The 24967-nt window shown below is 38.2% G+C and overlaps 2 protein-coding genes across 5 annotated transcripts; both read left to right on the top strand.

Annotated features, from left to right (window-relative positions):
• The first annotated feature begins 701 nt into the window (after positions 1 to 701).
• On the top strand, positions 702 to 10638 carry LOC124412742. Its single transcript, XM_046892865.1, has 8 exons — positions 702 to 1267; positions 4526 to 5248; positions 6533 to 6599; positions 6669 to 6833; positions 7925 to 8128; positions 8550 to 8565; positions 8678 to 8737; positions 9141 to 10638. The coding sequence occupies exons 1-8, from the start codon at positions 746 to 748 to the stop codon at positions 10432 to 10434; spliced, it is 3051 nt and encodes a 1016-aa protein (XP_046748821.1). The 5' UTR covers positions 702 to 745; the 3' UTR covers positions 10435 to 10638.
• A 1843-nt stretch (positions 10639 to 12481) lies between these two features.
• On the top strand, positions 12482 to 23345 carry LOC124412349 (UHRF1-binding protein 1-like). Of its 4 annotated transcripts, XM_046892146.1 has the most exons (19): positions 12482 to 12650; positions 13302 to 13503; positions 13627 to 13818; positions 13903 to 14128; positions 14238 to 14404; positions 14461 to 14620; positions 14726 to 14983; positions 15120 to 15362; positions 15481 to 15507; positions 16186 to 16278; positions 16366 to 16553; positions 16656 to 16893; positions 17145 to 18361; positions 18529 to 18663; positions 19176 to 19187; positions 20130 to 20495; positions 20558 to 20705; positions 21109 to 21122; positions 21675 to 21826. In XM_046892146.1, exons 1-19 carry the CDS (start codon positions 12607 to 12609, stop codon positions 21684 to 21686), a joined length of 3942 nt encoding a protein of 1313 aa, XP_046748102.1. In that variant the 5' UTR covers positions 12482 to 12606; the 3' UTR covers positions 21687 to 21826. The 4 variants fall into 4 exon arrangements, with proteins under 4 accessions (XP_046748102.1, XP_046748099.1, XP_046748101.1 ...); XM_046892143.1 differs by lacking the exon at positions 21109 to 21122 and having other exon boundaries at positions 21675 to 23345; XM_046892145.1 differs by lacking the exons at positions 15481 to 15507; positions 21109 to 21122 and having other exon boundaries at positions 21675 to 23345.
• Positions 23346 to 24967: the final 1622 nt, after the last annotated feature.

Genomic DNA, 24967 nt, shown 5'->3' with positions numbered 1-24967 from the left:
GTTACCTTTATTGTGTAGAAGTGCTTTGGATTTTCAAAGTTTTTCACAGCGATTAGAAATTTTTCAAGTGACTCTTTCCCTCGCAAATTTTCGTATTTATTCCTTAAATATTCTAATCTACGATTCTGCTGGGCAGAGAAGTTAGCTAAGAAACCGTGGTCAATATCATGAAACAGTCGATAAAGACACCGGAAAGAAACGAGAGACGAGAAGAGAGGGAATTTGCAAGGTCGACGAACGTTGAGAGTGGGGCGAGAAGAAGTGAGAGAATAAATAGGCGGATAAATTGGAAGCGTTGGTGTTGGTTTTCAACGCGGCTAGTATGCGGCTAGTGACGCGTGACGCTCTCGAGAACGTTGAGCTCTTCGCATGGGGTTGAAAATATTCGTGAATTTAATGGTAGAAACGTAGTGATTTCAAAAGGTCGTTACTTTTTGCTGAACAAGCCCGGACGTGTGGAAAGAACTGAGTAATGTTAAAGGTAACAACATCGTGTGTGATTGAAAAGTAGTGAAAGAAAGTCACGCGCACACGCAACGCACGTTTACATATGTAGATAGTTTCATCAGGCAGACACTGCCAAGCTGATTACACAATCACGTGACACAAATTGGCAGCATGACAATTGTGTAAATGTAAACAATTGATTTGATAGCTACAAGGAAGCCTGGACGTAAATAGATTGATATTACTTTTGGTTGTCTGTTGCACCGAGAAGGCCCGTGTTCTGCTTTAATTTGAATTAATGATGGATGATGAAATAGCGAAGCTTTCGCAGGGGAGAATCGATGTCGTTTTACGCGACCTCGATGTTCTTCTACGGAAAAAATTTGGGGGCAACTTGATTGTCGACGATTTTACAACGAGCAGCCTGATTCCACCGGGAGAAAACTACGGAAGCTCGATGCTTAAGGTGGAGGTGATCGTCAGACGCGACGGGCCGAGCTCGGAGCAAGAGGAATTGTCCCTTGTCGCTAAAATGGTACCGCCGACCGAACTCCAGAAGAAGATGTTCGACAGTCCGTTCACTTTCCGGAAGGAGATGAACATGTTCAAGGTCATCGGACCGGCCTACAAAGCCTTGGAACGCGAATGCGGCATCCCGGAATCCGAAGTCTTCGACATACTTCCGAATTTCTACGGCGCAAGACTCTCGCTGAACGAGGCGGAGGACACTTTCGATCACGATGCTGTGATCCTGATGGAGAACCTCAAGGTGAAGAACTACGCCTGCCTGGACAGGATGGTCGGCGTTGACTTGGCTCATTCGAAATTTCTCATTGGAGCGCTGGCGCGGTTTCACGCCTTGGGTGTCGCCATGAAGTTAAAAAAACCAAAATTATTCAAGGTCATCAAAGAGCATGCGAAGTCGATGCTAATCGGGAAAGGACAGTTTAATGACATAATAGAATCGATGCTAACACACTTGAAAAAGGCTCCCGATGCTCTTCCGCAAATTGGCAAGGCCGAACAAGCGCTGCTCAACGCGGACGAGCAGGGCTGGACCAAGGAACCGGACGAACCCTGGGGTACAATACTCCATATGGATCTCTGGGTGAACAACGTCATGTTTCGAGATGACGCGAATGGCAATCCGGAAGACGTGAAGTTTGTAGATTTTCAGAATTATCTCTACCTAAACCCGATGCGGGATCTCGTATTCTTCATAATTTCAAGCTGCCAGAAACAAGTGCAGGATATGCACATGCATGATCTCGTCAATTTATACTACGAAAAGTTCATAGCTCATCTTGTGAGATTAGAATGTGACGTGACATCCTTCTCCAGGGAGTCTTTCAATAAGCACCTTCAGGCTGCCGCCAAAGATGAGTATCTTCATTGCATGTTTATGGCCAAAGTTGTCAATGCGGATATTCAGAAGGACCCCAGTGCTGGAACTCCCCAGGATGTGTTCAGCGCTAAGGTTACGGACGAGTTTGGCAAACGAATGGTTGAGATCACTTTGAAATTTGCCAAAGAAAACTGGTTATAAGCTATTATTATTATTATCGTTATTTTCAAAATTAGTAAAGCCAAATTTAGAGATCTTTTAAGTAGTACCAAATTAATTACGCCTTAAGTTTCGCGGGCAAGGAGCATGCGTGAGACTGCGATTTTGTTTTTCCATCAGTCAGACGAGCGGAGTATTATAACATTGGCTGGCACCACTTTAATTCGTTAACCATCTTACAGTTTCATTTACTCGTTGTATACAAAACGAAATATAAAATACCCAGGCTACACTCTTCCATAGCCTTAAGCAGACGGCACCACAACATGCCTTACGTAAATTACCGAGCGATAAAAAATACAAACATACAGTAAATAACGTTGAAACGCAGAGATAGTAACGAAAGACAGACAAACTAATCTCGAGATAACAAAAATAGTTTTCGTTCTTTACTGTCAGTAATTTGGAAGATCTATATTTTCAATATATTGTGTCATGGTATCAAATAGGTATGTATGTATATGTATGTGCATGTATATAACTACAAACATTTTTGTATCTTTTGATAAATGCAATAATGTTTTCCTGAATAATAACAATTCAAATGTAATTGTGACGTTAACCTATTCCGATTCTTTGTAGATTTTTCATTGTTTATTGTTTATTGTTTATTTTAACTATTTTCCGCAGTTATGCCCACAAATAAACTGTAATCGTATTTATGATGGCTGCTGGATTCATTTATTTGGACATGGACATCGCCAGCAAATAAAAAATTTTACTAAATTATTGCGTAATGAATGACACAGCTGGCCACATCCATATCCTGGAACAAGTTCTTAGCTGTAAGTGAAGGACAAAATCTAAAAATTTTCGCCTGTTCAAAGGTGTTTTTTTTTACGTACAATCATCGTTCAATCAATTCAGGTGGCGGTTATATAATCTCTAAAATAATTTGCAGAAGTACTTTTAATGCTGAATACGTAACGTAAGTTGCCTATACACAGGCGGATTCATGCTGCCTTTCAACCGTTTCTCACCTACCAAACGTCCCGGCATTTGCAGGTAATATGTAGGTACAGCTGCTGAAAAGGGAATATTTACTCGCTACAAACAATAACTGTTCGTATACACAGCAGGTGAAGTACGCGTATTTGCTTAGTCCAGTTATCGGCTTCCTGAATATGAAGATCAAATGCAATCTATGCTGGCATAATTTGGATTCTGCTGCCCTTTTTTTGTGTTTCTTTGTAGGTTCGTGGCTACAACATTATAATTGTATGTACCTCTCCGTATGATGGGCATTATTTGGGCGAAATGAATCTGATTTTCAGCTTTATGAAAACTGCTACTTGCTTTCAATGGTCAGTCAACTACAGGTTCTGCGGTACTGTGGTCTTAGAAATTTGGTCAAGTTTTTACATTCCTGGTAATCGAATTTATTAAGAAGACATCGAATGAAAAGTGAAACAGCAATAGTAATTTATAAGTGTAATCTTGAATTTCCGTTCATCAAGGATGAATATGAAGTAAATAGATTATAATAGATAAGCTAGAAGATTATTTGCATTTATAATCGCACATAAGTGTTACGCTGTAATTTTGGTTAATTGCATAAAAATTGAGTACAAATTACTTGGTACAAGAAATTCATGTTGTTACGTGAGCATGACGGTGTAAAAATTGTGTCTAAAGGGTTGCGCAATCTAACCTGTAAAGTTATTTCTGGCAGCATTTGTGATGTTCGAGAATAGAAGTTGACGTTACTTTAAAAGATGAGAAAAACTCTCAGTTTGTCGTCTAACGAGCTGGAATGACTTGTGAAAACGTATCCAAAGTACATACCGCTCACATCTCCACACGTTTCTCTACAAGTGCACCTTATCAATGGAGTTTTTTTATCTATCCGCATTGCGTCATGAGACAGTGTAGTTTACAGAGGGGACTTGTACAATAAATATGAGATGATATGTCGCGAGAGAAATTAGTTGAAGCTTTACGTTTTGACGGAAAACCTTGGACGTCGTTGTCATTCGTGAAGAATATATCACCGTCATGGGTGATGGGAAAGCAAAGTTTCCAGAGGGAAGAATCGAAGTCGAACTGCGTGACCTCGACGTTCTGCTGCGAAAAAAATTTGGTGACAGTCTTATCGTTAACAGTTTTACATCAAGCAGCCTGGTGCCTCTAGGAGAAAATTATGGAAGTACGTTGCTCAGCATTGAAGCTGTCGTTAGACGCGATGGACCAAACTCAGAACCGGAGGAGCTGTCGCTAATCGCCAAGATGACACCGCCGACTGAGTTCCAGAAGATTATATTCCACAGTCCGGTCGCCTTCCGGAAGGAGATAAACATGTTCACGGAAATCGTGCCGGCCTTCAAAGCCTTGGAACGCGAATGCGGAATCCCAGAATCCGAGCTCTTCGACTCACTTCCGAAGCTCTACGGTGCCAGACTGTCACTGAACGAGGTGGACGAGAATTTCGATCACGATGCGGTTATCCTGATGGAGAATCTTAAGGTAAAGAACTACGCCTGCATGGACAGGATGGTTGGCATTGACTTGGTCCACGCGAAATTCGCAGTCGAAGAGCTGGCTCGGTTCCACGTCCTGAGTGTTGCGATGAAGTTGAAAAAGCCGGAAGTCTTTGATGAGATTAAGAAAAACGTTAAATCTCAAGACACGAGCCCAGAGAGACTTACGGAGTGTGTTATGTACCTAATTAATACCCTCAAGGATATTCCAGTTCTGCTCCCACACTTGCCCAGGATCGAGAAAGTCCTTCTACGCCCCGTTCTCGATGCCTGGAAACAGGAACCGGAGGAACCCTGGGGTGCGATAGTTCACACCGACCTCTGGACGAACAACTTGATGTTCCGCGATGACGCTAACGGCGAACCGGAGAGCCTCAAGTTCATCGACTTTCAGACGTACATGTACGTCAACCCCATGCGGGATCTTGTGTTCTTCATCGTCTCGAGCTGCGAGCCGGAAGTTGTCTCTCAGCATATGGAGGAACTCGTCGATTTATACTATGAGAAGTTCTTATCTTATCTGGCGAGGCTCGGTTGTGACGTCAATTTGTTTACCAGGCATTCTTTCAACGGTCAATTAGCCGCTGCTGCCGATGCAGAGTACTTTCACTGCATGCTGATGGCCAGATTTATCTCAGCAGATGCTAAGAATGACCCCAGCATCAATAATTTCGCAACACTGTCCCAAATTGAGCCTACCGATGAGTTTCGCAAACGATTGGTCGACATCAGTTTAATATACGTAAAGGAGAATTGGATATAAATTTTAGGACTGTTATTGTACCGCAGTATGAACAGATTCTATGATTCATTGTCACAGAATTTTACTGGCATTCGAGCCATAAGTCTCGCAGACTGTTCATATTTTGAGCGTTCGACAAGGAGGTAAAGCACATATAAAGCTCTTGTTCCATTCACCACTCGGAAATGGAAATAATCGTCATAAATTATTATAAGTACACAGTATTCTTCGCGAACATATTTTTTAAGGCTTCCTCCAGCTCTCAGCGAGATGTTTGTCTGTCTCTGAAGATTTCACCGACTATTCATAAATTCTTGAAGACTTTTCAATGTATACATGATTTTTTACCACTGTTCTTCTCGTCGTCGAATGCTTAGTTATATAGATCTGAGACTATGAATCATACGTATAAGATATTATGTATGTATAATATTTTCGTCGGATGATGCTTACAATTTAATATGGCACTGTATTTTTTACATTAAATAACCGTTCATAAAGGTACTTCACTGGTTGACTTTCTTTCTTTGCTACGTCATTCGGTTTCAAAATTTGTCTATTTATACCGTTGGAGGTTAATTTGTAAAGAAATCATGAGCTTTTATAACTAGACAATGTATTCCAGAGAGTGCGAAGAAGCACTTACTCATCAGAAGAATTCTCTCTGCTGACGGCAGCGAGGACGGCAGCGAGAAGAGTAATTTACAAATAAGAATTTGTAACGCAATTTTTTTATTGGCATTATGTTTTTTACTCTTACATCGAATTTCCTGTCGCTTTTGGCAAAAAATGAATATACCTATATATACATATATATCGTATGAAAATTATCGATTTTCATGATATAATCGCACTGAGGCTGGCATGACGGTTTTACCGACGGATCTTGTATATTTGATTGACGCGTGCTCTGTCGGTCGATCGACGAAACGAAAGCTCGTATATCAATTAGCAAATATTACAGGTTCTTTTTTTGCGGTGCGATTATTGCATCAAACTCGATAATTTTTCATATCTTTATTTGTCTGCGACACATACAGACGAAAAAATCATATTTTCTCGATTTCCATGATTTTCATGACTTCGTCTGGACCTATTACTTATAAATCATCGAATCCCAAAGGATTCTTCGAACTCATACAATTTTTTTGTTTCTGCGTCAAATGAAAATGAATCAGAGTGTTTTTGTTCAGAATTGCGTATAGAATGGGGCTATTAATTAAGCCATTTCTCGCGTTTGAGGTACATGTAGAAACCGACTATGGCACCCCCTTAAATTCATATCACTTCATACGTGTACAGTGTACGCGTAGTAGATGCTCTGCAGCGTTGATTTCACTGCAGTTATTAAAGTCATACTTACATCTAGGTATAATTCAATTGCAAATGAGTATCCCGTCGATTGCCGTGATGAGTATTGCGAGAATTGCATTGTTAGGTGACGGGATCACTTGGGAAAACAAAGTTAAGGATACGAAACAAATTATTTCAGCTGACTCAATCGTCCGGAAAAATTCCGGCAGCTCAGTTGAGATCTTGAATCATTTCAATATCGGTAATGTTATAGCTGTTATATACATATACGTCCCGAGATTGGAGTTTGGTAAGCCTCAAGATTGTTTGTTAATTAATTGTTTAATTTCGTGATTTCCTACCGACCATAAGATTCAAGATATGATATCTGTAAAGTCAAAACATATATCAGTCCGAAAGAATAAAGATAATGCACGAAAGGCAAGCTTGGTGATGTGCGTCCTAGGAAGATTATTGCAGTTTGGCAAATAAATTCAAAGTCTGTTAGGCTTTTCCCCTGCAATTGTAGGCCATATTAGATTTATTTGCATGCCATAACGTCGCAATAAATTTCGACGGTTACATAAAATTTCGTCTGTAGTATAAGCCTGTATCACGCTGTAATCACGTATGCGTCTTCGTTTGCTTACTGATATTGAAAGTAAAAAATAATAACAAAATGAAAAATTAAAAGTATAATCAACTCTAAATCTTATTCCAGCCGCTGAAATCACAAGTTTCAACCTCAAAGCATACAAATTACAATTGTACCTACTTATATATTCGTAGCTTGACTCTTACGTCGAATATTCTAATTCCGCAACTATTCGTCGTGTTATTTTCACTGAATATTGTAGTCGGAATACAGTATCACAGTTTTCATCTCGCAACAAGCATTCGTGCCTTTAATTTCTTGCCTAGAAGTACTTTGGCGTCATCTACAAGTTAAATACGAATTATGAACAGCGATTTGATTGATTGGTTATACCTATATAATTTCACCTTTGCCGAGAACTGAAAAATAATTCTTCATACAGTACAAGTAAAGTGCAGTCTGAAATTTTTACAGAGCTGTGATCCACGACTTTACGGAATTTTACAAAATATTTGTTTCTGGCTTGAAAGGTATTTTTTTTTTTTTTTTAATTATTTTTACATGTAGTACCCGCGTTAACTGTGTTATACAATGACTGTTAAGATATTTATCACGTTGCACTGTATTACGCTTTCGCAAATATTTATGTTCAAATGAAGACGATCAACCGAGTGACAGCAAATTAATGAAATTTTTGTAATTTTCTAATTCAAACCGCTGTACTCTTATACTTGCAGCGAGTGACAGCAAATTAATGAATTTTTTGTAATTTTCAAATTCAAACCGCTGTGCTCTTATACTTGCAGCTGCTATAATCGCTCGCCTGCACGTACGTAAAACGTGTATTATCGTTATGCGGATGGCGATAAGTGCAGATAAAATGCAAACAGTGATAAAATGCAGTATCCTGGCTTACCCAACATCTATTTATGATAATCTTCATATCTCAGTGTTGTACCAAAAATTTTTCCATCTTTTTCTCTCCAGATTTAGCGATTCTTGTACATATGGTTGGAATTTTCTGGGCAAATTACACAACTTTTGCTTATACACTATGGTTAAAGATCTTAATTTTCGTTTTTTACGATTTTCTCGAGATAGACTGCATTTTAAATAATTGCCAAGTATATGAAACAGGCGTGAAATCTTCTGAAAAAATCGACAGCCGCTATTTATTTTGTAGGATTATTCTCACATTTGCATTGCTAGGAAAACGCAAATTTTTTGATAAAAACTTAATTTCTGGAACGTGTCCAAAACATCTCAAAATTGTCCAAAAAGTATTTATTCACTCAAATAAAGGTCTTTCGAGTCAATATTTTCATTTTCACGTGAACGGATCAAGATGATAATCTGGTAAATTATTGAATATTCGTATGATAGCCAAAAAACGAAAAAACAGTGATTAACGCTAATTTTTTTGCATCTCAGAGTACGGCACTGTCCGGTGAGCGAGATAAAAAATATCCGACTAGAGTGTACTCGTATCTGGTGAGCCTCACAAGTGCATATATAGGCGGCTAATCGTAAGCCAAATTTTACAATTGCCTGATGGCCAGTGCAACGCCACTTCGAACTGTCCAAAAACTCTCATCACCTCGTCCACAATTTATTGGAGTGTATAAAAATTAAATGCAACGGCCATTGCACCCGATAATTTGATACCCACGAGGCAAGGTCAACTGGATCTTGATATCTGGGATTGGAATAACTGCATAGCCGTTGTAAATTACGCAAGAATCTATATTTGGCCGGTTTACGTGCAGAGTACTTGAATTAGACGACACCGAATTTCCTACGATGGGAGTCGAAAGGGTGCAGACACATCAGGACAGAGAGTAATTCATCATCAATTATTACTATTATTTTGCCTAATTGCAATACCGTACAGTAATGTGAAAATCGCAGTGACTGACATTTTAATAATTCAGTATTTTCAAATATCACTGGAAATTAATATTCTTACTGTTCAACTAATAAAAAAAAACCTGCGTTTTCACAACTGTCAGACTTTCTTCACAGAGTTTACTTACTAATCTTCACTCTATACAGACAAGACAATGAAGAGTGGATCGCGGCGAAGAAAATCGCGAGAAACTCCGCCGAGCGATTGAGGAAATTTATAAAAGGCCTGTTCGAACGAGACTACGGTGAAAATGTAATGGTGGACGACTTTGAGGCAAAGATGTTGACACCCCCGGGTTCGAACTACGGCAGTGTGCTGCTCGCTGTGAAGGTGACGGTACGGAGGAACAAGTTCGCCACGCCGAAGGTGGTGAACGTCGTCGCGAAGATGCTACCCAGCGAATTCTTCCAGGATGTTTTCAACAGCGCCGTAACATTTCCGAAAGAAGTAGCCGCCTACGAAGAGATCCTGCCAGCGTATCAGATGCTTCAGTTGGAAAACGGAATCCCGAAACCCAAGGTCTTCAACCACTTTCCCAGGTTCTTCGGCGCCAGGATACCCGATGATCTGAAGACCAAGTCTGACGACGACGACGCCGTTATACTGTTGGAAAACCTCGTCGCAGCTGGTTACAAATGTGGAAACAGGTGGAAAGGCTTGGATCGTGCTGAATCGGAGATGACGGTCCGCACTTTGGCGACATTTCACGGCCTCGGGATTGCATTGAGAAAAAAGAAGCCTGAATTATTTGCCAAGCTCGTGAAGAAGGCGATTACCTTCAGCCACCCGTGGACCTCCATAGTTCGTGCGGCTAAAAATTGCAAGAAAATGGTCATGGAAAACGAGTGGCTGAATCCGTATTACGCTCGGATAGCCAATGCTCTGGACACCGGCGTTGATACTATCAACACCCCACCGACAAATCAGTTTGGGACCATATGCCACGCTGACTTCTCCATTAACAATATGATGTTTCGTAATGACAACGAAGGTAACGTCGAGGCCATAAAGTTCATCGATTTTCAGACTTACAGCCATCTCAGTCCAGTGAGAGATCTTCTCTATTTCCTGATCGCCAGCACCGCGGAAAACGTTTTGATATGCCACTTTGATCACCTGCTAAACATGTACCATGATCGGCTTGTCAAAACCCTGGAGGAGCTGAATTGTGATATTGGCAACTTTGGGAGAAGCCACTTCTTGGCCGAATGCAAGGAATGGGTTGGCGCCGAGGCCCTTCACTGTTGCTTGATGGTTAAAGTTATTCTGTTGCCCGAGGCTGAGGCCGAAATCGAGGGAAACGGTCCTGAAATAAGATCTGTCGACTATTTTGACAACCTTGATTTCGAGGCGTACAGGCAAAGACTGACGATCATGTTTCAAATTTTCTTGGAAAGAGACTGGATATGAAACTATGTTTCTTTTTATTATTTTCTAATCGCCAGCTTCCTTGTACACACAGATCATTCTTCCATCCTCAAAAAACTGCAATCTGGCATCTCGTTCTTGTCGTGCTACTTGAATCAACAATCTCGATCTACAAGACATCCATAGACTATCTAAAAGTACATCTTAACGGTGGTAAGAATCTTTTTATTTAATAGCCTTTGAAGAGTTTTTTTTTTTAATCAAATTGTATGAGTTTTAAGACAAGCTAGGTAAAGTTCTGAGGAAATTGAAAATTTTAGCAGAAAATTATTGCTTTGAGACGTGAAACAAGATAATCAAAGAAATAAACGTACTTCGGCATTGCGTCTGCATACGAGATTATGCTGCTTTCACCTTGAGATTAAGATATCGTAATCATTTTACTATACGTTCGCAATAAGATGGTGAGTTTTTCCGGTCAGAATTTAGTTTCATCACGGAAATATTACTTCATCTGAAAACGAGGTTTTTTATGTGCGTAAAAATTCACCGAATAACGCGATGTCTAATTGGGAAGAAAAAGCTGTCTCTTGCATACTCATTGTCAGAGTGCAAGACCATCCTTACTTACGATTACAATCGAATAGATAAGGAACCAGAAAGTATAAAAAAAGCAATGATGCAACGCGTATGACCTTGATATGCATCCTACACACGTATTATCGTGATGGCTGGTTAAAGTCGAACATGTTAGCCTAGTACTTATCGCCAGTCTGTTTCTCAATAGAGAAATCTCTTACCTTACCTAAGCATAAATCTGTAATATCTATAGTAGGTTATCGACTCAAATATGATATTCGTCAATACAGTCTGCAGTCCGTTGTAAAGAAAGAAATACTGATGCATGCCACGCAACATGATGACAAATGGGAATATTATTTGTTATACGTATACATTTATGTTCTCCTAAGTGTCGTTCATTGTTCAACGTTACTTAATATTTATACACATGGACCACCTGAGGCGCATGTCATACGCTTCTTAAGTTTATTTAAGTGCTAATACAACAATGATACATCCTTTCACCATGCATTGTCAGTTCTGGTACTTGGTAGGGTATGTTTAAATAAATTTCGTCTGGGTATACAAACAGCTTTCAACAACACCCACATGACATTTATTTCTGATCGTTTCCTCTATTATGGTCATAAGAATTAATTTGAGTTACGCAACTGGTTTTTTGCATAAGTCTGAAGCATAGTATTTCCTTTACTCTATAATTTCTTCCTGATTACAATAATTTCGACGTAAATGTACATCGCAATAAGTGAGTACGAAGTTTGGAAATGCATTTTCGTAGTATGCGTTTTTTTTTTATATGAATTTGAGATTGCGGGTACTGCAGTTATTTTGAAATATATCGCATAGCCACTTTCCGATAACGTATGCACAATACGGACCGGCCTATAAAGCTGAGATAAGCTAATTATCTAATTGGAATTAGCATAGATATGCATCCTAATCTGTATAATAAATCTATTATATCTGAAATGGGAATACCGGGACATTACGTGAATGCGTATCATAAGAACCATGCGTGCTCATGACGTAGTTTTCCGGTATACCTGTACTTGTAGATTGTTCTTACATACTCGAAGTATAAAGTGAATCGTTTTTATTTGTCCCCCCTTTTGTAAGAATCACCGCCGATAAACTGAATAAATACTTTGGTATTGGGAAATTTTTTTATATCTGGTACAAACATTTAAGCAAATTACCACCTTACATAAAAATTCGATAACGACACCCAACAGTTTCCATGAATTTCTATTACCGATTCCGGCACGACCGAAACGGTAAAGTAAAAATTCGTTTCCGATCGGTAGTTAACGTATGTATGAATAATCAAGATTGAAAAAATATTCTGCGCGCGCGTTGCTGCGCCTGATCAGCGTAAAACTGCAACCCAAGACGCGGCGCGATGACGTCACGGATGCACTGGCTGCGCAGCCTTTTGGCGCTTCTGGCCGAGTGCGCACTGCGCAGCCTCTGTAACCTTGCGGGCAGGGCTGTCAGGTGACGCATGGCGCGGTAGTCGTCGCGGTGATCGCGGAAATACCTACGTCGGCGATCGTACAAATGGTCCAAATGGTTGAAATCTAACCATGTAAAAATGCATTGATCCTAAAAAAGTTTACTAACACCCATTCGAAAATGGTGTCAATAATTAAAAACCAGTTGTTGAAACACCTGTCGAGGTATGTTGGCCGCTTTCCTTCGTATCCGACGAATTCACTCCCGCGTCTGCATCCACTTGGATATATTTTCTTGTCGCCAAGCTTTAATACTGCGCACCGCCCATGACACGAGCAGACAATAATCATGTACATACCTGTCGTACTTATGGCATATTTCACATCTCTTGCCACTTTCAACGTCAAATGCGTGAAAACTATTTCCACTAATCAAAAACAAATCGAATTTCGAATTTATCTCATCCCTTGTCCGACGCAATTTTATCGTCATTACGCTAATTGCAGTTCTATCACGTCTGCTGATCTTTTCTTAGGTTGCAAATTGTCAAAACACTCTTTGTTCTCGTTCTTAATTATATTTATACCCGCGATTAGATTGTGATACTTGTTTAACAAACCTGCAAGATCGAATGCATTTTGATTGAGTAGTCATGCGTTTTTAATCTCATTACAATTATCTCAAATATTATTTTATCACGTATACGTTTGCGGAAATGTCATCAGAGCAAGTCAAGAATACAGATGTCATTTTGACAATGCGATAACTCATTTCAATGCCCAGGAAAATTCAGATCCCTGAAATTGATTCCAGAAAATCAAATTATGCAAAGTCCTTATTCTATAATCTATAATTATTATCTTTATTTTACAAAGGTTCACCAAAAATTTATCCGCCGATAAAATTAATCTGAGCACGTTCAAGGGCGAGGGAGAACTCACTAACTTGGAACTCGATGAAATTGTACTAACAGACCTGCTGGAGCTGCCTTCTTGGTTGCGACTCACAAGCGCTTGGTGCAACAGAGTTACTTTTAGAATACAATGGACCAAGCTCAAAAGTGTTCCTATATTCTTGGTGAGGGATTACTTTTGCCCTTTCTTTTCTCCTCTTACGCGTTGCAGATACCATTTGTATTTCTCATAGGAGGCTAAAGTATGTTCAGACAAAATGAGACTTTGGAATTTGGTTTTATTATAGAGCTTAGACGAGGTTCATATCGAAGTAGAGACATGCGAGGACTTAAGGAGCATGTCAACTCCTCAAGGATTATCTTCCTATGCAGGACCTGCAAAGTATTCCTTCATTCACAAGGTGATCGACGGAATAACTGTTGCTGTTAATACAGTCTCTGTTACCTTCAAAAGCCCAGCGTTTATTGCCTCTGTTCAGGTACCAACTTTTTGATGATATCTAACAGATTCATTGCTTGACACCATATTTTTATCCTATGCTAACCGACCGAATCTTATACAGATGTCTCGCATCATGGTGGAGTCTAAATCTCCAGAATGGCAGCGATGTGATCTTAGAATGACGCGGTTGAAAGATCCTGACAGAGGACAATTACTTATATTTAAGGAACTGGAGTGGCAGACTGTTAGGATAGAGGCTTGTAGTACCAAAGATAAAGAACTAACACCACTTCGGCTGCTTACCAATCAAGCTAGGTGTCGAATAACTATTAAAAAGAGAATATCTGGTGAGCAGATTAGCAATAAAATCCTTACATTCAGTTGGTTTTAAGAGATGTAGATAATTCGTCTAATCGTATTTCAGAAATTGTTCGTAACAATTAATTTGTATTTCAGATTGTTTTGTAATGGGATGCAGGCTGGTTGTTATACTTGATGATCTTTTGTGGGTTTTAACGGATTCCCAATTGAAAGCAGCGCTTCACTTTCTTGACTCTCTTGGTGGGCTTGTCGAGAAGGCTACTGTGTTGGAGAGAAAGACGAAAGCTGCTAGAAAGCTGGAGGTAGAGTTCTTACCCCTTTCTTATTTGCCCAATTCGAAAACCTATCCTGTTTACAGGTTTTGCCGGAGTATCAAGCACAAATTTCCCAGCAATCCAGGACAAAGACTCAATCCCATACTGCTATATCTAGGCTGTTCACAAGATTTGACGTCGTTGAAACCTCCTATCACTTTCTATCTCAGAGAATTGACTTACATTTATGTGATGATCCAGGGTGTAAGTTCTGATGCATAATTTCATGTTGTAACGGTCAGCACGCTTCCTCTCTGGCTAAGGCTCATGATAAAACTACATCATTTTTTTTTATATCCACATTCACAGCTGGCAGATCCTCGTATCCAGAGCTGAGCGATGGTGGTGCACTCCAAGTATCTTTGGTCAAGTTTCAAATCGATTATTATCCTTATCATCTGGCTATGGCGGACAGAAAACATTGGGCGAAATACAGGGAAGGAGCAACACCGCACAGTCAGTGGCTGCAGCAGTCTTTAAATGCTTTTCGCAGCCAGTTTATGGATCTCATTGACTCGACAAGAACGCAGCATTCACCTCTGACTAGGAGTCAAGCCAATGTTACAGGTAGATAACAAAATAGGTATCGATTATTTTTTCTAAAGGCTCGAAAAATCAGTCTGAGATACTCAGATGAGATCATGCAATTTTTGAAATACCTAGATGTGATTTTAAAAAAGTGTAATTACTGATCCAAAAACAGGTAACTCCGCTAAGGGCAGTTCCGATAATCTTGAAAAAAGTGCCCAACAACAATCCCAATCGGCCAGTGTCCAGGAACAAAAAAAGGCTCTGAATCAGCCCAGTGGAAATCCAGTAAAAAATTATGTGCTGGAACAATTGGCCAAGCTTATGACAACTTGTGTAATCATTAGAATAGACGATTTTACGCTTTATAAGGTGACAACGTCTGCTCGGAAACCTGTGCCAAAAGAATTCATCGCAGGTAATATATCTTGACAATTTTCAGAGAGCATAAGATAAATATATACATATTTATTTCGTATTTTCTATGCATTGCTTTGACGATTCCGTTGATAATATTTTTCGTTGGGTATACGTAGCTCAAACACGGAAGAGGCATACTGCAGGTATAATTGAAAAGTAGCTGTCTTATGCTTGTTCATAAATGTAGTGTGTACCATTTTTATTACATGTTGACAAATAATGAGAGAGTGGCCCAAGTAGATAATCGAAATGTATAATATTGTGTTGATAAAGTTATTAGCCACCTGTGATTATAAGTACATACACGTAATAAATATGGTTTTATGTTGACGATTATCTGTTAGCCTTTAATATTTGTGGAGTGTTGAGAAAATGCTGGTTGCGAAACACATGAACAAAAAAATTCATCGTTATTGCCTGTTGAAAGAAAATAAGATGTCGTTATGTGAAACTCAGAAAACATTGTCTATGTAGGTGTCCTGTTTGCAGTTGGTGCATCGCAAGTGACATGTACGAATCATACAATGGATAGAAATTCTTGTCTTGATGATGAATATCTGAGAATTTAAAGCAGTAGTCATTGTTGTAGGTCTACAATAGCTTGTGTCAACTTTCAGGCATTACTCGTTGACCAGTCAGTAATATAAACTGAATAAATGAGAATTTTTAGGCCACTTTATACATGTGTATATATACGTACGTGTGTTGACTGAACGAATTCAACCGAAAATATTCATTACAAAGTATTTCTCAGTAGCATGTCATTGGCATTCACAGAAATTTTTTTAACCCTGATCTTGTATAGTTTTATTTTATATTAGGGGATCGAGATCGATTTTGCTTTCCGGAGGACGTGACTATTCTTCACGCAGAATTCACCTACTACTACTATCCAGGAGATATACCATTTCCACGTAGGTCATTAGTACAATCATTGCAATTTTGAATTTACAATTTGTACAAACAAAATGCTTATATACTTTAAATTCAAATTTTTCCAGTGCCACCACCAAAATTCTACGTACAACTTAATCCTGTTCAAATTAACTTTGATATTTCTTCCTGTCTATGGTTCAACTCGTTTGCTTTGAATCTACATCATTCTCTGCTAAACAGAAGCGAAGAAGCTCCTCCTGCTTCACCCAACTTGATGTACTTTGATGTAAAAATAGAAGCAATCCTTCCCAGGGTGAGTTTTTTAAGATGAATCGAATTAATAATATAACAATTCACTTAGAATAATTAGTTTGCAACAAGTATGCAATTAAAATGTAAATAAACATATGAATAGGTTATATTTGAAAGTCAACAAGACCACCCGAATCAAAGAGATCGTCCCAAGTCGCTTCATATCCAAACATCCAGAGCATCGGTTACGAACGTAAGATCGACTGAGCGTTCTTCCAGAGCAGATTTGGCCCAGTGCCTGAACGCTTTTCAAATGGGTCAAATGTTTTTTGGTGCTGAATTTCCTAGTCAACCCGGAGACTACCATGTAGTTACCGATAAATTTCTTCAGCACTGTGCAGGTACAATCAGTTAATCAAATTGGGAGTTTTTGCGTGGGTGTTTCAAGAAAATTTAAAGTCACGTTTATCTATCTTGAAAATTGTCTAGATAGTCTGCTAAGTGGAGTGCAAAAAGAATTGGAAGAAAACGACAATCTTAAATGGGCCGTAATCTTTCAAACAATATTCCTTAAACCAAATATTGTGCATTCATGTGTATATTATCAATACTATTTGACATCAGAGCTAAGATCTTCCATTGTGTGGTTTAGGTACGGATGGCATCAGGAATCCACCTCAGAATTTCAGTAGTAATTCCATTAACGAAATGGTTCGTCAGCTCAGCAAAGAGCTTCTTTGGACTGAGGCTAAAGACGTTTGGTGTTGTCACTTGGAGCCAGTCTGGGGTGATTTTCTTGGTGCTAGAGCCGTTGGTCAAAATCGGGCAGTTCCATTCTTGGATGCGTTTCCTCTTACGCTTTGGTTACACATGAAAGTGAAATCGCCACCTGATGTCGAAGCTCCTCCCACTGCAGATATTCATGGACTTGCTTATATCAGCAACTTAGTTAGCGTTCAAATTAATCACTATCAATACCTGTTCCTGTTGAGACTGGCTGAGACTGTGTCCGAAATGGCAACGTTCTTAGCCGTTGATTCGAATAAGATATTAAAAGTTGAGTCTGGAGGATCTTTAGTCATTGGTGCGCTGATACCGCAACTAGAGGTAACTTTCGTAATGCCATCACAAACACCTGGAAAAGAAAACTCTGGGGGAGATTTGGAATCTGTTGTTCCCGATTCATCCAGTATAGCGGATGATCTCGGCGGATCTGGTCCGTGGCAGAATAGTGCTGTGAATCATAGAGTTGATTTTAGTGCTAAACGAATGAACACGTCGAATGATGTGGAAACTCCACAAAGCGAAGTCTCCTCATCCTTATCCATGGACTTTCCACGAACTGATATTGTCACGCAAGCTGTAGTTACCTTTAAACAAAATGGTACTGAATCTATCAAGCCTCATTCTGTACCTATTGAACAACAACTTACATCGGTTGAGGCCCAACCAGCAGCTCCGAGCTTTCGAGTTCACGATCGTAGGAAAACCGAGGCTCAGACCGAACAGCCACCGCCCAAAGCCATACTAAGCGGTTCCACCCCACCATTTATGCCAAATAATTTTAATGCTGGATTTTCATCGATGAAAAAAGGATTCAGTAATTTAATGACCTCAATTGATTCTGCCCTGAAACCTTCACCAGAGGATGGAAGTAGCGATACAGTTTCAATGCGAAGTGACGTCAGTTCAGATAGTGAAAACTATGTTGTCGTTAGCTTAGAGGAACAGGAAAGGCTCGATGCGGCATTTGCTGTAGACAATACAATTCGAATCACTACTGTTGAGGAAGCAAGTGAGGTTGTAGAGGAAACTCCGGATACGCAGAGTGAACGTTCCATGGATAGTGTATGCAGAAGAAGAGATCTGGTAAATTACATGTTCTATTTACATTGCATTGTATCAGAGTTATGTTTTTCAGACAATTTCAAGCACTGTGATCAATCTTGCATAGTTGTCTCTCTAAGCTTCAGTACTTAATTGCTTTTTGTCAACAATTATAGATGCTCACAAAAATATAAATGTAATTTACATAGGTCTCGATTGCCACGTTCAAACTTTCAAAAGTAGAATTCATCCAGCAGTCATCTGGTTTTGCGTCGGCCATCAAAGTTCAAGTTTTGAACGTAGGTAGCGAAGAATGCCCGTCTATACCATGGGATGAATTTCAGGTGAGACTATTTCTTGTAATTACAATTGCAATTAAACCATTATAGAACAGGTACAGTTTTTTTCCAGTTATTTACAAAAATCAATTCTCTTATCCTAAGAGCTTTACAAACTAACGCAATGGGAAGGTACATGTCACTAGCCAAACAACTTTTTATACTCGAGCTTGCTCAAATAACATTCATTCTACAGCTACTTCGAAACTACATAACTGCTTTGACTATAAATTTTGTGATAATCCATGACTGACAATGTCGACAAAAATGAGTCTGAATTGGAAGATTCGTTTGGTTAGGTGCATGCATTGGTGTATCCGTTCCTACATGATATACCGTTGCATTTTAAAATAATTTCAAAGTAGTTATGTGGTAATGTTTGCGTCAAATCAAACTAATACTAATTTATAAGACCATACATATATATTTATACAAATTTTTGTCTCTTGACTTTTTTGCATGCCTTCTCCCGCGTCTCTCCCTCTCTTGTGAATGTTTTTGTGTGGCACTTGTGGCAGGCCAAGAGAAAGGTATTGGCAAATCATTTTATATTTTTACCTACCTTAAGCATATAAGCAATATTGCATGTGGTAGAACGGGTTTACAAATTAATATAACTTGACTAGAATCAAGTGCCTATTGTACATGGTAGTTCACTGCAAACTGATAACAACTCACTGATTCAATAATCGCTACCCACTTATCTTATGCTTTTGTCGTAATTATAATGCAAAAGAAGGCCTCGAGTTATACGTCTCAGGCTTTAAAAAAGTGCTTTACAGTGTGAGAGAATCTATTCAATTTCAGAGGCTCATTAACAACTTTTCGAAAGTCTACTGTCACCTATATCATACTTCAATATTTCGGTTGACGCTGACAATACAGATAGTATCAAAATTATCACAGTTATTGCTGAAAGTGGCTCATACTAATCCTTACGCCGGCATGCTTCATGGATTGGCATGTAATCATATTAGTGCTCATGAAAAGAAGAGGCACAAGCTTATTCTGCTAATTCACGCCACACATGGGCTATATAGCTTGTATTATAATTGCATGTGAGTTCCCTGGATGTGAAAATAATTTTGCAGAGGCAAATAATAATTTGCATGCGTTTCCCTGACCTTTTAAATTTGTCTCAAGTTGTTGAATACGAATTTGCAGATTGAATTACCTACAATGTACATCCATACAAAGGAAATATCGTTTGTTTATTCTTACCAATTTAAATGTATTGTACCTTGTATATGATTGTCGTAAGATAAATAATATGCTTGTTTGAAAATTTTTTAAAATCATCAATTACTGAAGTATTTTGAAATCGTGTCAAGGGCTGCCTGGAATTATTTGAATTACACACGCGATACGATAAGGTTTTTGAATTTTTTAAGAAATTATGACTTGGTAGTGTAATTTTACCTACTTCAAAGGATATCCAGATAGTTCTGCTATTAATGTATTTTATCAAACAGACCAAGTTCAGCTCTCGGTCTCGGGGATGGATTGAGTTACCCTGTGACTCTGATTGTCGATCACGTGTGAAAGTGCGATTGGAACACGGTTTAAAAAATAAAGAGGACTATCGCAGACTTTCACGTGCCAGTCAAAGTACCAGTGGAAGCAGCAGACGATCTTCCAAGGATAGAAATGCACCTTTGGAACCTCAAGTATCTAGTGACAATATAGATATGCAGGACAAAGCTAATGTGATGGCATTATTCGAAGATAGATTAGAAGTTAAAGTGGCAGATGTTCCACTGACGTTATCCATGAGCTCAGTTACTGGCCTGACTGACTTGGCAGAGGACGAAATTGTACCAAAGCCAATACCTATGCAGGTAAATTGTCTACCTGGTTTTAGCTTGCCAAATACTAAGGATTTCAATTTTACGTTTCTCAGATATACTTGGAAAACATCTCGTTGCATCTTAATGAAGATCGTCCACCAAATAACATAACATCACCTGGACCGATTCCAATAGATTTGGATATCTCTAGACTCAGAATCTCGCGGGATATCAGTGGAGTCTTCCATATTGAACCTATTGGTGAGTTGAGAGAAGACTGAATTTTCATTAGCGTCTACTTGTGGTGAAAGCCCTTGGGCATATAGTGGTAATGACGGTTCAGTAATTACTAAAACTTTTCTTAAACAAGGTCTGAAGGTAGCATTCACTCTTAATTTAAACTCAACTCTAAATCTTAGCTCTCATTTGTGTCATGATTCTATGTTGAAACAGCATTTATACGTGTTTTCACATTGTTTATGTATTACATGTAATAGTGTAAGAGTAAGTTAATTTTGGACCCTCTGAAACCGATACGTATATTTATTGTAATAATGCGAATTACGACAAATAGCGATCCTCCCTGCCATATTCGCCATATCAAGTGGCATTTTTATTTGCAGTTATTGGTAATAAATGTTGCATTACTGTCCTGTGCACTCAGAAGGCCTCTCGAATGTGAGCATTGGAAAAACACACATTTTGCAATTTATAGCTATTTAGATGTAGAGCTTTCTTCGGCACAAATGCCGCAGCATTGTTGGGTCGTTTTCAAACTTTTGCTGCTATCTGAATATTCTAGTGCATGTTGTTTTATGTCATCACCGTCTATGAAATTTAGCAATAGTAATAAAGTCCTCGTTTTTCGGTTATCTGGAATCGAATGGCAGCAAAGAATTGGTGCCGATAGAGCAATAATACATATAGTTGGAATTGCAACACTCTAGCTATTTGCCAAGGACTTTCATCAGCTTTGGGATGATTGTCAAAATTTCAAAATCATTTTCGAAATGAAAGGAGAACTTGACTTTTATTGCACAGGACTTGAAAAAATTCACTGAAACATATTCTAAAGCACGAAATTGTTTAAAAATGTTATAATCAATTCTACCAAGCAGTGATAGAGCAAGCATGGTATACGAGATTTTAGTACAATAGCTGTGCTGGGTCAGTGTGTTTTTTGTAGCTATAAGTTACTTTTCGTTATAAACCGTACATTCCATCCAACAGTTGGTACTCTAGTGGAAAGCAGCTCGGAAGCTACGATATCGAATGGGAATATTCAAAGCGCCAAAGAGATAGAAACCGAATTGGAATTGACCAGCTTGCGGCAATTCACCCAGCAACTTAAGTCTGATAATGAAGAATTGAGGCGTAGACTAGCTACGTTCGAACGCTTATCGGCAGAAAATTCGAAGTTGCGTCGTACCAAAGAAGAATCAGAAGTTTTGCGTTCATGTCTGAATGCTGCCCAAGAAGACGTCAGCGTTTTGCTGGAAGAAAAAAGACGTCTTCAGGAAACAGTGAGGGATCTCCAATGTCAGCTTGACGAAGGAACGGCTGGAAACAGTAACAGAACATCCTGGTCTATTAAAAGATAGCACACCAGTTGCTTTGACTGTTCCAAGTGCTGCAGCGCCAATAAATCGTAACGTTTAGATAGATCATGATTTGCCAAGTCGCACAATATGCAGCTGACCAGTGATGTTTGGTGACTGTAGATTAAAAAAGATTCAACTTCGCGTATCCTAAAATACCATGTGCTTTTCCGATAGTGAGAATATCATCCGGCTTTAAAATGAAATAGGAGTTCATTAATATTGAATGGGTGTCTATTTGAATCAAGGGAAATTAAAAAGTACAAACGAACGATGGTTCTCTCGTTAGTAGTAATGATGAGTGACCATGTTGTCTCTGTATTTAGATGATATTAGCAAAGAAGAAAAAAAATAATAGGTAGAATATTATTTTTCAAATTCCGTACATAATAGTTGCAATATTTGTTGATGATATTACAATTGAATCTTTCGTGTAAATATAGACATATATGTATGTAGTTTTATAAGTAAGTGTAACGATAAGCAATCAAAACTAAAGCGCAACAGCGAATGATCAATTGACTTCGATAATTTCATCCCATAATTTCTCAGCCGTCCTGTTTCTATTTTATGATTGATATTTTCCCATCAAGTGATCAATGGAAAGCAGCATCTGTTATGCAGGCATTATACACCTTACCTAAGGGTGCTATTATTTATTTTCGAGCAAAGATGATAATCTTGCTAGTCTCAAACTCAATTTAGAAGTTTTTACTAACAATGTTTAATCTTTTTGCTTTTGAGACATGCCAAAATCGGTATTGCACTTCAGCCATTGGTATTTTCAGGATCTGAAATCTGAATCTTTCTTAAATACAATCAGAATTAGTTAGTATCTATCTCCTACATGCTATAATTACTAAGCTAGTGACTACGAGGTAGATCTTTTACCTTTCAATGTTAACAGCGTGATTGGGTTGTGCATTGCTAAATACGATGTAATTGTTGTTGAACTCTATGTTATGGGAAACTGAAAAGCGGCAATTAAGCGCAATAGTGATTTCTATCAAAATATGTACTTGTTGAATAATTTCATGGGGAAATTGAGAATAACGAGCCAAGATGTATGTACTAGTCACAAATCATATGAAAATTTCATTTGCAGATTGTGCATGTTGGGTATAATATTCCAGAGATGCGTGTTGAGATAAAACATTCTCGTACGTACATTGGATCAACTCCCTCTTTACAGAATATATTCAAAGCGTGTAATGTGTAAAAAATATATTTAAAAGAAAAAAAAATAGGATATATTTAGCTAACATTTATTGAGAAATTTGAGTTGCAATCAGAGCGCAAACAGAAAACAAAATATACGTTATCATCATTTTGGGGTTACTCATGATGACTTTATTTCCCTAACTATTAGCTATTGGAATTGGGCTGTTGTAAAGCGTGAATTGAATTCCACTTATTGTACATAAAAGAATGATTTAAGAATAGATTATACACGTATGAGCGTAGATCATCGTATGAAAAACTTTGAAGAGTAATAGAAATTAAAAATGTTCACCATTTTACCTCTAAAAACTCCAGTATGTTTGGGAAACATTAGAGGTAACGTCAAGCATGCCTTTGGTGACAGCATCTTGTTTGTAATGTGCACAAGTTGGTTACTGGCTTTACAGAGAAGCGATGTGACATATTTACATGCTTGGTCTTATTGCATTCAAATTTTATTATTTATAACAATGTATTGTTTGGTCATCATCCGTGACGTCGTATATTGACTTATGAGTTGAAGTATTTTATTGCTAAAAGTTAATTGTTACATCAGTTCGTTATGCCCTGACTGTTTTAATATCTTAGCAACCCATTGCAGTTATAGGTTTATATTTGTTGTGTTAAAATATACATGCGGTAAGTTTTGTGAGGGACTGATAGCGGATAACGAGTATCATACAAAGACTATAGATTTTCTGTCGAATTGTAGTGTTGATGAATTCGTTTTTGTAATGAATACTTTGGGGACTTTTTGAATATAAGAATAATATGTACTACATCAAAGATATTTGTCGTATTGTTTTTGAAAATATTTTAAAACGTATATAGGTAATCGGTTTTCTAAACTCATTTCTTAGAAGTTTACTTCTACATCGACTGAGTAGGCACAACGCGGCGTAGATTTATCAGGAGGATTTCATAAAAAAGATGAATAACCATTAATTAAGAGAATACTTCCGTTTAAACTCTAGTACGATTTTTCTTGAAATGTTATCTATGTCTTAAAATAAACTTAAATCTTCATATTTCATATCCTAAATTTAGGCAGATATCACATATCTTCTTACAAATGATAACTTTTCTTTACTTTGCATAACTTAAAGGCCCTTTTCTAAATTCGTTATCTGTACTTCGATTTTTAAATTCAATCTATCAAAAAGGTTTTACTATGACATATACTATGAATAGGTATGTATAAGTGGAATATTTTTTTACATAACAAATTTGTACTGTATTCGTACTGAAGTTCTTATTTTGCTACCAGCGTTGGAATTTTGTGATTATAATATTTATAGGTCTGAAATTACATTCGATTATGGTTGTGTTGAAGGCAGTGAAAAGATATCGAAAATATTAATTAAGAGAGAGTTAATATCAGATATCAAAGGCTTTTTAGTTACCTCGAAAAGACTATCACCTTATTTGTGTTGTACATGATACAGTACATACAGCTTTACTTTCTATCGTATACTCTTTTGATCTTTTGTGCGTTTTATGAATCATTTCAAATATTTTTCAGTTTCCAATGCTAAGGAAAATTATACTGTTTTTATTTACTATGTACCTTTCCCTTCATTAGTATCACCAACCACCAAATATTCATACATCAGAATTATTTAGGGGGAAAATACTTGAACACATTAAGATCAAACCCAGATAGTCTCTGTACGGTTCATCCGCATTTTACTTTTTCTCACCGTT

The sequence above is a fragment of the Diprion similis genome, chromosome 11, assembly GCF_021155765.1.
Source record: "Diprion similis isolate iyDipSimi1 chromosome 11, iyDipSimi1.1, whole genome shotgun sequence".
Classification (NCBI taxonomy): Eukaryota; Metazoa; Arthropoda; class Insecta; order Hymenoptera; family Diprionidae; genus Diprion; species Diprion similis.
The sequence above is the reverse complement of the archived record's forward strand: the minus strand, read 5'-3'. Positions and strand labels throughout refer to the sequence as shown.